The 15,829-nt window shown below is 43.5% G+C and overlaps 1 protein-coding gene across 1 annotated transcript in view; it reads right to left on the bottom strand.

Annotated features, from left to right (window-relative positions):
- CMPK1 (cytidine/uridine monophosphate kinase 1) overlaps nt 1-9,598 on the bottom strand; it is a 42,511-nt gene extending 32,913 nt beyond the window's left edge. Inside the window, exon 1 of the mRNA XM_030205853.1 lies at nt 9,388-9,598. Within this exon, the coding sequence (XP_030061713.1) occupies nt 9,388-9,495 (108 nt within the window). The 5' untranslated portion in view covers nt 9,496-9,598. The remainder of the gene's footprint in view (nt 1-9,387) is intronic.
- Nucleotides 9,599-15,829: the final 6,231 nt, after the last annotated feature.

Genomic DNA, 15,829 nt, shown 5'->3' with positions numbered 1-15,829 from the left:
ATATGAGATATTCAAGTGCTACTCACAGCATGACTCCGACATTCAATGTTATTTTCCAGTCTTTATTGGGAAATAATAGTCCTTCTCATAAAGAACTGGGTCTTTATTGTCCTGCTCCTGAAGCTCATTTTGTGCTTTTTGTTCTGCTTTGATGTAATAGTTGAGCCAGTACTTACAGATAAAAACAGAAAGAAAAGGATATTCTAAGTTCTGTTTAGTACAATATATTAAAATTCTGTACTGATTAGAAAAGAATAAAAACAAATACAATACACTGGACACTAAAATTACATTTATAGAAAAGGATGTTATGCTCTGCAAATTTCTATATTTGTTATGTTTTTTCAAATCTGTACAGAATCTAATATAATAATTTGCTCCTTCAACACTCCAATGTGTCTCTCTGGGATCGTAACCACCTGCTGACATCACTCCTCCAACGTTCTCCGTCCCCCCCTCCCTCCCAGTTCCATGGGACCCTAGAACTGGGAGGGACGGAGGGACAGAGGGAGGGGGACCCTAGACATGGGAGGGAGGAAGGGAGGGGGACACTGGAACTCGGAGAGGGCAGGGAAGAGATGCTGCACATGGATGGATGAAAGGGGCAGGGCACAGAGGACATTGCCTGCATATGGATGAATGCAGGGGAGACAGCATAATGCAGGGGAGGGAGGGGACCCTGAAACTCGGAAGGAGGCAGGGAGGGGATGACCCTGGAACTGGGAGGGAGGGAGGCCCTGGCACACACACACTATCTCTAACAGACACACTCGCACCCAGTCTCATTCTGTCACACACATTTGCACATTCACTCTCTCTCACAGTCACTCTCACACACACTCTCTCAAACATACACACTCCGAGGAAAACCTTGCTAGCGCCCGTTTCATTTGTGTCAGAAACGGGCCTTTTTTTACTAGTTTTAATATATTGTACTAAACAGAACTCTCACTCATGTTATATAGAAACCAAACTGGTTTTATCGGATACATGGAACTCATCAAGGGAAAGTAAAGAAGGGCATGATCTGGAGTTTATAAGGATGCTCTGCTCAAGTAACCCAGAAGTGATTAAGATAAAGCCAAGATAATTTATAAAGGTCACAACAGGTAACCTAATTTATCCCAAAGATCTGCTATCTCAGTCTGCATTCCTCGGTGTCCCATCGTGCTTTTGAACAGTGTAAAACTGAGACATCAGGAGAAGAACTGTCAGATCTAAAGCTGAAAAGATGCAGACACTTGGAGGTATAACAGACTTCAAAGGGACGTGTCCTAAAATGTATTACTTTTAAACGGGGGATATGATTCTGAGCAGCTGACCAAGTGCCGCATCTGGCGGTGGCAGAAGCAGAAGCCAAGGCCAGAACTCTCTGCCCAGCAGTCCACTGCCCATTCCGAGTGACAGCACTTCCCCAAGTCGTCACCTCCAAGCACTGAAGGGAGGCTAGATGGGCTTAGGCCATGTACAAGGTCAGTGTACTCAGCCACCTTGTTGCTGGTTCAGGGAGACTCCACATTCAAGACAAGAGAATCTCTCCGATGTCACCTGACGGCCATGCATCTTCCTTCCTTGAATAGAAGCTATATAGTTTACTAAGCCCATATGGCATTGCCACTCTCAGTGAAAGAAGCCCCATGTTTGGCTGGTCCAGAAAGTCCAACTCCTAGTCAAAGACTCAGAGAAGATGGGTCTCGATCAAGGCTGCATAATGACTTTTATGGCCCCTAGGCACTTTTGTCTTCATGAGCCCCTCCCTCAGTGGCATTTAATATATGATTGAACGTTTAATTAGAATTGTATGTCACCACCAGCAGGGGTGCCCTAGGGTGCAAGTCTGGGTCTAACAGCTGGTAAGGAGAGGGAGTGGTCCCTGAAGGAGTCTCCACACAGGTACTAAGAGACAGCTGTAGCCCTCCTGCTATTCCTACTTCTCCCAGAACTAACTCAACCTAACCCTATGGAAGCCTTTTTCTAAAATGACCACAATTCCAAGCATTTCCCCAAAACCAAGCTTTTATTACGGTTATAAAATACAGAAACGACAAGCCTTTATTCTTGCCATTGTCTTTTAGGGTTTTCAGAATACACAAAAGCACCAACAACAAAGGAATATTCCCCTTTCTTTACAAGCAGTAGCGCATCAAACATATATACCCGTGAAGACTTACTCCTACCAAAGCCCTTCTCTGGTTCCACACAGTACTGGTTACTCGTGGGCAATTCCTCTCTTCCAGGTTCAGCCTAACAGAACCCTTTCTACTTTTTGCACAGCACTGCAGAGGTTTAAACCAACTTTCCAAGCATCTAACATGTGCCACAGCTAGGCTCTCAAACCTTCCCCTCCCCCCATACATCCCACTAGTACTGTTCCCTTGGGGAGAAACCTCTATGTGCTGAGCTTTATACTTTCCTAAAGGCTTTTCTCTCCCAACCTCTCTTTACCTTCCTAGCAGATTCAATGTTTTAGGGTCAGGGCCGTGCCGATGCGGTAAGCGGGGTAAGCGCCGCAGGGGGGCGCCATCCTCTGGGGGGCGCCGCCGCTGCGTGCTTACCTTGCCCCTCCCGCTCCCATGTAGGAACTGCCCGCCCTCTTCTCCCCCCCAAGATCCCTTTCCTTTTTTTTTTTCTTTTAAATTTACCTTCCTCCGGCAGCACAGCATCAGTGAAGGAGGCGCTCCCAGTCCCGACGTCTCTAGCCTTCCATTCGTTCGCTCAGTGTCCCGCCTTCTTCTGACGTCATCCTTGACGTCAGAAGAAGGCGGGACACTGAGCGAATGAATGGAAGGCTAGAGACGTCTGGACTGGGAGCGCCGCCTCCTTCACTGACGCTGCGCTGCCGGAGGAAGGTAAATTTTAAAAGAAAAAAAAAAAGGAAAGGGATCTTGGGGGGGGGAGAAGAGGGCGGGCAGTTCCTACATGGGAGCGGGAGGGCTGGGGAGAGAGGAGCATAGATGGGAGGGCAGGGTTCATGGAAGGGAGAGAGGGGAATTGCTTGATCGGGATGAATGGCGGAGGCAGGGGACAGATGGGCATGGATGGGTGGGAGGGTAGGGCTCAGGGAGAGAGGGGAATCGCTGCCTTGGAGCCAGGCAGGTGCGGGGGGGGGGAGGGGGCGGCGGCGCCAACTGGTAGTCTGCAGGGGGGCGCCAGAGACCCTTGGCACGGCCCTGTTTAGGGTCTATCCAATACCCAAGGAATTTCAGCCTGTGTGTGTTCCACTCTGTGCTCTCTCTCTCCTTCATATACTGCCTGTAGCATACGCTTCCACCCATACCCCCTTGCTTCTGCCGTGGCAGCTAATGAGCTATCTGCCTCAGCTGGGGAGAGACTAGCTTCTGGACTACTTGTCCCAAGAGGCTCTGCTCTCTGATCCCAGCTGTTTGCAGCTTCCCGTTACTATCCCTCCCCAAATGGATTCTACTTTGCCAGATTTCAGGGAGTTCCTTGGACATAGACAAAGAAGCAAGCAGGTAAGGATACATTACTGAAAGTTCTTTTGACTTCCCTGGGAATAGAGGGTTTACCAAGTGATCACAAGGTTTAAATTCTAATACCTTGGCTCCCAGGGGGTTTGATCCAGCTTGTTTGTCACAACGCATATTTTATTTGGATTTGATTTGTATTTTATGTATTTGCATTCTATTTATTATGTATATTTTCAAGGCCGCAAGGCATGAAAACACATACTCTAAACTTCTACTTCATTTTAATATAAAGGAGCAAAAAACGAGCAGACAGCGCCAAGGAGTTCCTGTGGTTATTTCTCCACTCCTTGGCCATCTCTTGCTTTTTTTGTTCCTGGTGTGCTTCTGAAGAGTTTTGTTTTTTCTTTTGTGTTAAAAAATAAAATAAAAAATTCATAGGCCCTAGGCACTGATAAGTCTGCTCTGATCTTGACATGACAGCACAGTCCACAAGGGGCCACTGCGGAGGGAAGGGGAGGGGGGAGCTTCCCAAAACCATGCAGTTGGCCTCTGGATTCCTTTAACAGTCCTGAAAAAGACTAATCCTCATCTAATGGATGGAGAAGGGATGCACTTAGAGGAAAGAAGGATGATCTGTCTGCATGGCCAGATGGATTGAACAGACTGAAGAAGTAATGGGTGGAAATGGTGGTTGGGAGTGGCTGGTACATGCTCAGAAAGACTGCAAAAAGGCTGAGGTTCAGGAAAGCCATTGGATGACATCACCCACATGTGGCTGACTCATCCTGCTTGACCATGGAGAAACTGGTTAAAGGTGCCACCAGCCTTTGTTATTATTAAATAAATCTAGTAAGCATCTATAACTAAAATACACATATATTGAGCATCATTCTTGTTACTCCTCCACCGCTAACTCCAGACTCCGTTCCTTTTATCGTGCTGCACCATATGCCTGGAATAGACTTCCTGAGCCAGTACGTCAAGCTCCATCTCTGGCCGTCTTCAAATCTAAGCTAAAAGCCCACCTTTTTGATGCTGCTTTTAACTCCTAACCCTTATTCACTTGTTCAGAACCCTTATTTCATCATCCTGACTTTAATATTCCCTTATCTCTTATTTGTCCTGTTTGTCTGTCCTAATTAGATTGTAAGCTCTGTCGAGCAGGGACTGTCTCTTCATGTTCAAGCGTACAGCGCTGCGTACGTCTAGTAGCGCTATAGAAATGATAAATAGTAACAGTTTGTGCAAGCTGTGTCACATACACCCCCTAAGAGCCATTTTCATTCTGCTACATTTACTGAACATTTTTTTTTTAAATATTCAGCTTCCTCATACTTTATCCCCCCTCCTCACCCTTTCCAACTCATTTGGAAGAACAAAAATAGAACTGTCAAACTGCCTGTGTACTCACTCTGCCCATATGCAAGCACAGCTTAAGCAGTACTGACTAACCACATGCCCAGATAAAACATAGGCTTAGATAATAACTGTATAATAAACATTTACAAAAAAGCTAACTAAAGAGCAGAGCACTGGTGATTTACTCTTTCCTTCAACCAAATAACCACACGTATTCTTTTATTGCTCCGTGAACATTTTTATTCAGTTAGGGTGTAGGCAACAAAGGCCCTTATTTATAAGACCTGGGCATGAGATATCCAAACCCACCTCAGTTTAAAATGGATACTTTTAAGCTTCAACTGAGGAGTTCAATCTTTTCTCCACAAGAGTGCAATGCCAAAATCTCATCCCTTCCCTTCCAACTGATCCTTTAGGCTTCCAGCTCATTTGAGAAATTAATATTAAAGGCCAAAGCCCAACATAAGCTAAATCAGAGCTACCTGGAATTCCACTGCACCATCACCATTTTACCCCTTGCCCACTTTCTCTCCCTACATTCCTCCCCGTGAACTCCACTCACTGGACAACCCTCTCCTGTCATCCTCCTTCTCCTCCACTGCTAACTCCAGACTTTGTTCCTTTTCCCTCACGGCACCTTATGCCTGGAATAGACTTCCTGAGCCTGTATGTCTAGCTCCATCTCTACCTGTTTTCAAATCTATGCTGAAAACCCACCTTTTCACCACTGCTTTTGGCTCCTAACCACTACTCAATTCCCCTATCCTTGTTCCTTCTCACCCAGCACTTCCCTCACCCTTAATTGTCTTGTCTGTCTCTATTTTTAGATTGTAAGCTCTTTTGAGCACGGACTGTCTCTCTGTGTCAGTTGTTCAGCGCTGCATGCGTCTGGTAGCGCTATACAAATGCTAATAATAATAATAACATTAAGGGCCCTGTTTACTAAGGTGTGCTAGCGTAATTAGCACACTAACGCTAAAGACACCCATAGGAATATATGGGTGTCTCCAGCATTAGCACACGCTAAAAGCACTATAGTGTAGCTTAGTAAACAGAGCCCTAAACGAGCTGGAGGAAATCACAGACTCACCTCCTGAATATGAAACACATAAGCTCTGAGCCTGGACACTAGGGGATCCTTTTGCTAACAGATTTAGCAAGAGCTAAATGATAAGCACACACTAATGATGAGTGTGTGCTAAATCCATTAGCGCACCTTAGTGGAGGAATGGCCTAGTGGTTAGGGTGGTGGACTTTGATCCTGGGGAACTGAGGAACTGAGTTCGATTCCCACTTCAGGCACAGGCAGCTCCTTGTGACTCTCGGCAAGTCACTTAACCCTCCACTGCCCCAGGTACAAATAAGTACCTGTAAACAATATGTACGCCGCATTGAGCCTGCCATGAGTGGGAAAGCGCAGGGTACAAATGTAACAAAAAAAAATAAAAGGACCCCTAGATGTTACCAGGCTTCAATGACAGAAATTCCTTCCTCCACTCCACTCTCATTTCCTCTGGGACAGAAGCATCTTCCAGCTGCAGAGGAGCTTGCTCTAATAATTAATGTCATCATCCCTCCCTTGTGGACAAGCCTATTGAATGACTACAGCAGAATCCATGCTTTGGGAGAGCACTGATGTAGGTAAGCCTCCATGACTGACCCAGCTCCAGCCTCCTGTCACTTGGCTTCTGCTAAAAGGGTTAGATTTAATCCTACGTTGTGAACCCTAGCCTGGTAAAGCTACATCCTCAGCACCACTCTTCCTAAGGGCATGCTGAGCTTGAGAATAACAACATCATGATTGTGTGGCACTTCTGTGTTTAAGTAACATAAGCATTCATTTGAAGTTTTAAGTCGATCTGATACTGATAATTTTAATATATATTTCTACGAGTCATAAATAAATAAATAACCTTTCCCAGGAAGGAATTAAGCTAGAGATCTTAATTACTGTAATTCTATTCTTCAAAGTGTTCCACAATATCAACTCCATCACAACTAATACAAAATACTAAGTCAAACTAATTCATGGTGCAAAGAAATGTGATAGTGTCATACCTCTTTTCATAAGTATACACTGCCTTCCCATGCACCCCCAGATTGATAAAATTCTTATTTTGACTTTTCAAATCCTTCATTTAGGATTATTGCCAAGTTCTAAACAAATTCCTTATCCTCTATTCACCAACTGGATCCTTGCCTTCTTCCCAACAAAGTCTGCATGTTGTACTTTCTCACCTCCAAATTCACTCACAGTTAGCACATCATGTTTTGCTGCGCTTGGGCCCTTCACTGTGTAATTCCATCCCTGAAGTACAAATACAGCTATCATTTCTAAAAGTACAAGGTAATTCTTAAATCCTATTTTTTCCTAAAGCCTGATTACTACTACTACTATTTAGCATTTCTGTAGCGCTACAAGGCGTACGCAGCGCTGCACAAACATAGAAGAAAGACAGTCCCTGCTCAAAGAGCTTACAATCTAATAGACAAAAAATAAAGTAAGCAAATCAAATCAATTAATGTGTACAGGAAGGAGGAGAGGAGGGTAGGTGATGACATACATTACAATTCTTTTACTTCCACAATCCCTGACAGCATTTTCATTCTAGTCTCTGTCTACTCATCACTACCAGCCCTCCTTATGTACCTTAGAGTATATTTATATGTTTAATTTGACTAATTTAGATTGGACTACCTTTATTTGAATTACTATTTACAACTATATTTGAAAAACAAGAGGAAGCAACGGAGTCAACAAAACAGGGTATTCTCCAGAATCTTTAAACAGCCATATATGACAGCAAAGAAAACTACAAGGAGCCTAAATGCAAAGAACAAGATACATTTCAAGGATCCTACAGTCAAATGACTAATGAAATAATCACTTATTTCTACTTAGGGCACTATTGCTTAAAATAAGGAAGCAAGTAACCACTATAAGGTATACGCTTATTGTTATGTTTATTTTAAAATCTTTTTATTCTGCCCTTCACAATAGCACATCATGGCAGTTTACAGAAAACAAAAAATTCAGAGGGGGGAAAAAAAAAAGTATGAGATAAAGACAGAAGAGTGAACACAGGAAAAGCTTGAAACTCACCGATGGCGAATTCAAGACCAGATATTCTCTGTGAAAAATACTTTTCTTTAACTACGGTTAATTTTATGCTGAGACTGTAAAGCTAACTCCTCACCTAATAAAGAAAGTGCAGAATACCATTACCATACTCTTGACGCAAAATCTATTATTCTCCACGTCCTGAAGTGAGTCCGGTCAGACTTCAGTTCTCACCGTTTTCAGGGCCAGAAGAAAACTCCACAAATAGAAAACTTGAAAGTGCAGTTACTTAAGTACCCTACAGAAAGTAGGAATCCCGCTACGTGTCTACGTAGGGCAAGAGGACTTGGAATCATGGTCTACAAGGTGAGGCGGCGGGGGAGGGGGGAGGCTGAAGTTACTCTGCAAATGAAATAGCCACGAGATATCACCTCAACTTACAGCCAAGGGCCAGTACCCTATATCCATCTATACCCACAGGGTGTGCAAGCCCCATCTCATCCTTGCATCCAACCCAGCGCACGTTCTAAGCTAAAAGCCCACCTTTTTGATGCTGCTTTTAACTCCTAACCCTTATTTTATCATCCTCACTTTAATATTCCCTTATCTCTTGTTTGTCCTGTTTGTCTGTGCTAATTAGATTGTAAGCTCTGTCGAGCAGGGACCCTTCTCTTCATGTTCAAGTGTACAGCGCTGCGTACGTCTAGTAGCACTATAGAAATTATAAGTAGTAGTCTTTGGGATTCCGGAATCTTGCTACTCTTTGGGATTTCGCACAGAATCTTGCTACTCTTTGTCCTTATCCTTATTTGTCTGCCTAATTAGATTGTAAGCTCTGTTGAGCAGGGACTGTCTCTTCATGTTCAGGTGTACAGCGCTGCGTACGTCTAGTAGCACTATAGAAATTATAAGTAGTAGTCTTTGGGATTCCGGAACCTTGCTACTCTTTGTCCTTATCCTTATTTGTCCTATTTGTCTGCCTAATTAGATTGTAAGCTCTGTTGAGCAGGGACTGTCTCTTCATGTTCAGGTGTACAGCGCTGCGTACGTCTAGTAGCGCTATAGAAATAAATAGTAGTAGTAGTCTTTGGGATTCCGGAATCTTGCTACTGTGGGATTCCGGAATCTTGCTACTCTTCGTCCTTATCCCTTACTTGTCCTGTTTGTCTGTCCTAATTAGATTGTAAGCTCTGTGGCGCAGGGACTGTCTCTTCATGTTCAGGTGTACAGCGCTGCGTACGTCTAGTAGCGCTATAGAAATAAATAGTAGTAGTAGTCTTTGGGATTCCGGAATCTTGCTACTGTGGGATTCCGGAATCTTGCTACTCTTCGTCCTTATCCCTTACTTGTCCTGTTTGTCTGTCCTAATTAGATTGTAAGCTCTGTGGCGCAGGGACTGTCTCTTCATGTTGAAGTGTACAGCGCTGCGTACGTCTAGTAGCGCTTTAGAAATTATAAGTAGTAGTAGTTCTTCTGCCTCCTTCCCCCACACCCTCCAACGCCTCTATTCAGTCCAATCAGCACCCGGACCCCTTTTACCTGCACTATCCGCTCACACTGGGTCCCCTTGCCGGCACCGGGCCCGCCAAGAACGAAAACGACGACCGGCTTCATAGCTCGCAGCTGAACAGGAAGACTTCGCAGCATACACGGAAACCGTTGGCACTTGGCAGCTGCCTGCTGTGACGGTGGCAGTGGACTAAGCTCAAGTCAAGGTGCGACTGTGTGAGCTGTCAGCAGGAAGCGCGGCCCAATCACTTCCGGGGCAGCCGGCACCCGCTAGTAGTGGGAGGAACATCAGTCGCGAGCTGAGGCACGCGCTGTTTTTACTATTTCAGCACAAGGAGGTTAATGATGGGAGACAGTATGAGCCTATCTGGCCCCAGGAAGTTAGATTGAGAACAGAAGGCGGCATGAATGTATCTAGCCCATTGTATGGGCTGAAGCCAGTAGGCGGAGCTTGCCACCATTTTCCTTCACCCAAAACAATAGCCCCAAATGATTAGGAATAACGGACTGCCTATGTGTGTGGTCCAACTCCATCATCCGTAAAAAAAAGTCAAAAGTTGTGCCAGTTGGCTAGGCAGTGCCTTAAAAGGTGGAGGGCAAAAGTTTTTGTTTTGCTTTTTTGTTACTTGCCAACTTTTTTTATTTATTTGAGAGGTGCCCATATGTAGATATAAATAAATATTTTTAAATAAAAATTTAATATCACTAAAACAGCTTAAAATTATTGTAGCTGGTAGAAACAGCAGTTATAAATTCTATATTTTGTACTCATTTTTCTATATAATACAGGTGGCCACATTTCAGTGAGGCTATCCTGTTTCCTGATGGAGTTTTTCTTACCTATTGTTGTTATCCAGAAGGAAAATAAAGTAATGGAAGTAAAAATTAAACTCTCCTTTCATTGGGGCACATGGAATCACATCTGTTTTGTAGAAGTTTACATTTTAGATACACAAATGGATTCTGTTTTGAACATGTTAGTTTTGTTTCATGCATATCTCTTTTGTTTACACATAACTAAATGGGCATACTACTACTTAACATTTCTAGAGCGCTACTAGGGTTTCGCAGCGCTGTACAGTTTAACAAAGAAGGACAGTCCCTGCTCGAAGGAGCTTACAATCTAAAGGATGAAGTGTCAAGTTGGGGCACTCAAGATTTCCTGAATAGAGGTGTAGTGGTTAGGTGCCAAAGGCGACATTGAAGAGGTGGGCTTTGAGCAAGGCTTTGAAGATGGGCAGGGAGGGGGCCTGGCGAATGGGCTCAGGGAGTTTATTCCAAGCATGGGGTGAGGCGAGGCAGAAAGGGCGGAGCTATAAGCCCCTAATGCAGTCCTTTGGTTTTCTTAAATTTTGTTCTTATGATGACTTATACTGTGCCAACACTGAAAACTCTTATCTCTTCTATCTGGTCGATTAATAAAAGGAGCTCATAGTGCACACTATCCACCCTAAAAGGTAATTTTGTGGCTGTACATGAGGAATTGTGATATTGAATAAATAAGTATATGTTTTTGTTCCTAGTCGTGCATCCATAATCCTTTCAAAAAAGCCAGTGGAGGAGTGGCCTAGTGGTTAGGGTGGTGGACTTTGGTCTGAGTTCGATTCCCGGCACAGGCAGCTCCTTGTGACTCTGGGCAAGTCACTTAACCCTCCATTGCCCCATGTAAGCCACATTGAGCCTGCCATGAGTGGGAAAGCGCGGGGTACAAATGTAACAAAAAAAATAAAAAAAACAAAAAAACTTATGAGTGGAGCATAACCACAGAGGCATGGTATGGTTGCCCAGCTAAGGAACAGGGTATTTTGAGTTAATCTTCACTGGACCAAACTTGATTTCCTTGTGCCATCACTATCCAGCTGGATAGGCAGTGTCTTCAAAGATGGAGGATAAAGGTTTTTTTTTACATTTACATATATATCCTACATATATCCTACATTATCCCAATTCAATGTGGCTTAAATTTTGAAAAAGGAATCCTGTTTAGAAGGAATGGATCCATGGAATCTTAGCGGAGATTGGGTGGCGACACTTGTAATTGGGAAGCAAAACCGGTGCTGGGCAGACTTCTATGGTCTACGCCCTGATTGTGACTGAATAGTTATGAATGGGCTTGAGTGTAAATTTTAAGGGGCTTCAACATTAGCTTCAGAACTTTTAGTACAAGAACTGTACTGGGCAGACTTCTACAGTCTGTGCCCTGAGAATGGCAAGGACAAATCAAACTCAGGTATACATATAAAGTATCACATACCATGTAAAATGAGTTTATCTTCTTGGGCAGACTGGATGGGCCATACAGGTCTTTATCTGCTGTCATTTACTATGTTACTGTTAGATATACTGCCTTTCTGCGGTTACAATCAAAGCAGTTTACATATTATATACAAGTACTTATTTTGTGCCTGGGGCAATGGAGATTTAAGTGATTTTCCCAGAGTCACAAGGAGCCGCAGCGGGAAATAAAGATAAATAAACTTTAATCATGCGATTAATCATTAAAAATTTTAAGCAAAGTGCAGCCCTAATAAATAGTAAATCTTATTTTTAAGCACCTGATTCTCATAATGTGATGTCTCTTTACTAGGTGAAAACATCTTTGTATTAATACAGGGAGTCCCTATAACTAGCCCCTCCAAATTACACAATGATTTACAATTTAGAAACCAATTACTACTCAAACCGATGAAATCAATACTTCCTCTGTGTACATTCGTTCCACCGCCAGTGCACACCATTTCTGGCACTTGCAAAAATATTTTTAAAATATTTCAGTAAGGGGTTACCTGGTGGTAATTGACACTGGGCAGGGCAGGATGCTACTCCCTCCTCCCTTCTTAAGGTACGAGGACTTGGGAGACACTAGGCCACCAGGGCGGGTTGTGGATGGGGGTAGAGTTGCCCATTGGAACACCAGAGTCAGTTGTTTGGTGTCAGGGATTGTGGGGGCTATGGGTCCTCTGGACCTCCGGCCCCCCTCCCCCTGTCCATGGGGGGGGAGGGTAGAAGGCCACTGGGTCATCAGGGAAACTTGTTTGGGGTGGGCTGGAGGTCCACCGGACCTCCAGTCCCTTGCATGCGGAGGTGCACTGGACCCCCAGGACTGACAGTGACAGCCCAGGCTGCCTGGCTTGGGGGGGGGGGGGGAAGGAAAAGAGAAGTTTTAACCTAACACCAGCATTGGGTTAATGCATTATTCCACTCTTATGATCAGAGCACTATGCTCTGATCATACGGACGGAATACCGCAGAGCTCATTTAAATATAATTTAAATGAGCTCTGCTGCATGCCCTGGCGCGGGTGCTGTTTGCCACCCCAGACCTCTCTGATAATATGTGCACTGGAAAATGCGGGTGCTAGTCCAGAACTAGTAGTAGCTTTAGTACTCGCTTTTACCTTTGATCATCGGGGCCTTAGACTTACAAAGTTACATCATACCTCCTTGGTTTTGCATTCTTTATGTTAGGAGGAGATGGGGAGTTTTCAAGGGGTCCGTGAAAGAGGGCGTTATAATCAAAATGTATTTGTCAGTGTTCCAGAGCTTGCTTTGTTATTTGCAATGCTGTATTGTGGTTTTCAGTGCTGCGCTATGGGCCAGATTCTATATATTTGACTGCCCCGATCGGACCGACCGTTCACTTGTCTATTAGATTGTAAGCTCTTTGAGCAGGGACTGTCTCTCTTTGTTAAATTGTACAGCGCTGCGTAACCCTAGTAGCGCTCTAGAAATGTTAAGTAGTAGTAGTATATGACGCCTAAAAATCCTCGCACTTTCACCTAAGCGTATTGTATAAGATTTACACATGGTATATAGAATATCCTTAGTCGATATCATCACGCCTAAGTCTGCGCACCCTTTTACACCAACAAACACCTGGCATAAATCTCGGCGTATAGATTTAGGTGGACTGGACCGTATTGTATAACTACGAACGTAAATTTTGGAATGCCTATAAATACAAACATTTTCAACTGCACGCATTTATTTTGAACTGCGCAGTGTGCACTTCAACATTTAGGTGCAGTTCATTATAGAATGCGCTTACCAAGTTGTACGCATAACTTGCAATTATTGCCAATTAGTGTTCATTATTGCTTGTTAAGTGCTGTTAAAAACTCTGATTGGCTTGTTGAGTCAATTAAGTTATGCTTGTAGTTTTAGAATGCACCTGGATTTCGACACGCAAGTCTAGGTGCCATATATAGAATCTGGCCCTATATGCCTTTATTTTTGCTTATGCTGACAATAAAGATATTTCTATATAAAAACAACAGCAAACGTTTATGACTGCCTATGGGTGGATCTTTTTTTTTAATTTGGCACCTTTTTCATTCATTTGAAAGCTTCTCATATGTACATATATATCATGAAATAAAATTGGAAATCGCTAACGCCCCCTTTTACAAAGCGGTGCAGCAATGCTAATACAGCCCATTGACTATGAATGGGCTGTGTCTGCATTACCGCACCGGCAGCCGCAAGCGTGGCTTTGTAAAAGGGGTGGGGGGGGGGGTTAAAACAGAATAAAATATTCTTGTTCCAGGAACTCTAAATCTTCAAAGTGTAATCAGTCGCTAATCATCATTAATAATATTTTTATATATGTAATTTTCACATTTATGACTTTTCTTCATTTATATCTGGATAGCAAACGACACAAAAAAGCTTTTTATGCAGAAACTGCCCATTTCTCATTGATCCAGGGGCTCTTTTTCAAAGGAGCACTGAAAAATGGTCTGCGGTAGTGCAGACGCGTGTTTTGGGCACCCACTGACTTAGCAGTAAGGTCTCGCGTAGTAATAGTCTACGCACGTAGAATGACGATTACCGCCCGGTTTCTGCCACATGCCAGGAAAAACAAACAATATTTTCCAGCGCACGTAGTGGACGTGCATCAAAAATGAAATTACCGCACGGGCCACACGAATTGACGTGTTGGGCGTGCATAGGACTTAAATACAAGCTGATGCATGCCTCTACCTTCTCTTATGTGAGCACGCAGTTATGGAATGCATTACCAACAGACTTGAAAGCAATCAACGAAACAACTATCTTTCAAAAATCTCGGAAGACATTCTTCTTCAACAAGGCCTACAATGAGAACCTACAGCCTCACTAAGTCACCCCACCAACCCACTCAATTATGAACGCCTACCTTCTATAACTACCCTAATCACTCTTGCCCTTCTTCTTTCTTCCCTTCCGAATCGCTACACACTACTAACTGTATCTGATATCCTGCAATGAACAATGTTTACAAATCTATGTAAGCCACATTGAGCCTGCAAATAGGTGGGGGAATGTGGGATACAAATGCAATAAATAAAAATAAATAAAAGGGGCCTTATGTTAGTTGTTCAGAGCTTTTAATCTTGTTAAGTGATACATTGATGAATTGAGGTAACGTGGTTGTCAAGTTGGTGCACTGTGACATAGAGAAGTAAAGGTCAACAAATAAATTGTAGTGATATGCACCTGCTACTTGTTCGTTGATCTTTAGGTCTATTAAAATGTTGATTAGTTAAGTAGATTTGGGAAAACTACCGAAATTATGGAATGATGTGCCTGCATTCTTTTGTACTATCACTTCTTTTATTCAGTTTAAGAGCTTAAAACATGGTAATTTTTAGAAGCCTATGGCCATGAGATCCATTAACTGCTGTGTTTTCTCAGACTAGCATGTTACTTTAGATTTTAGGTTTTTATATCATGTTTTTACTGTATGTGAATTCTTAAATATAATGGGGTCCTTTTATTAAGCTATGGGAAAAAGAGCCCAGTGGTAGTGGTGGAGGCTATTTTTCCTGTACACCAAAGCCCTTTTTACTGCAGCGGTTAAAATTCCCCCCCCCCCCCCAAAAAAAAACAAATAGGCCATGCGGTAAGCTAACTCTTACAGCGTGCCTATGCGGCGGGGAGCACTTACCGCCATCCACTGAGGTGGCGGTAAGGGCTCCCAAGGTAACCCGGCAGTGCACGATGTCCGATTACCACTGGGTTAGCACCACACCATAAATTGTTTTTTCAGCGCGCCAGAAATGGCACATGCTGGAGCCGGAACAACCGCTGGGGGCTGGCGGTAGTTCTGGGATAGCGTGCGGTAAGCTGCCACTTTGTAAAAGGGCCCCAATGTTTTTTGTAACCCGCCCAGGACTGTGGATGGAGTGGGATATAAATTTGTAGATGAAATAAATGTATTGCGGGGAATGGACCGTAGGATCTGCTGGGTAATTCTTAGTTATCAGGATTGGCTACTGTCAAAAGACTGGATGATGGGCTGCATTCTGACTTCGATATAACAAAAGAGAGGGAACGAAGTACAAACTAAAGTCCAAACAAAAAAAAACAGCACCACGGGCCTTTAAAAATGGAACACAGTTCTTTAATGAATGAGCCTTGACAAAAAGACCCGACACGGATACAGAAAGTGAAAGTGCCTTGGTGCTTTGTAGCTTTTACTATATGAGACG

The sequence above is a fragment of the Microcaecilia unicolor genome, chromosome 6, assembly GCF_901765095.1.
Source record: "Microcaecilia unicolor chromosome 6, aMicUni1.1, whole genome shotgun sequence".
Lineage (NCBI taxonomy): Eukaryota > Metazoa > Chordata > Amphibia > Gymnophiona > Siphonopidae > Microcaecilia > Microcaecilia unicolor.
Note: the sequence above shows the minus strand (reverse complement) of the source record. Positions and strands in the feature narration are given on the sequence as shown.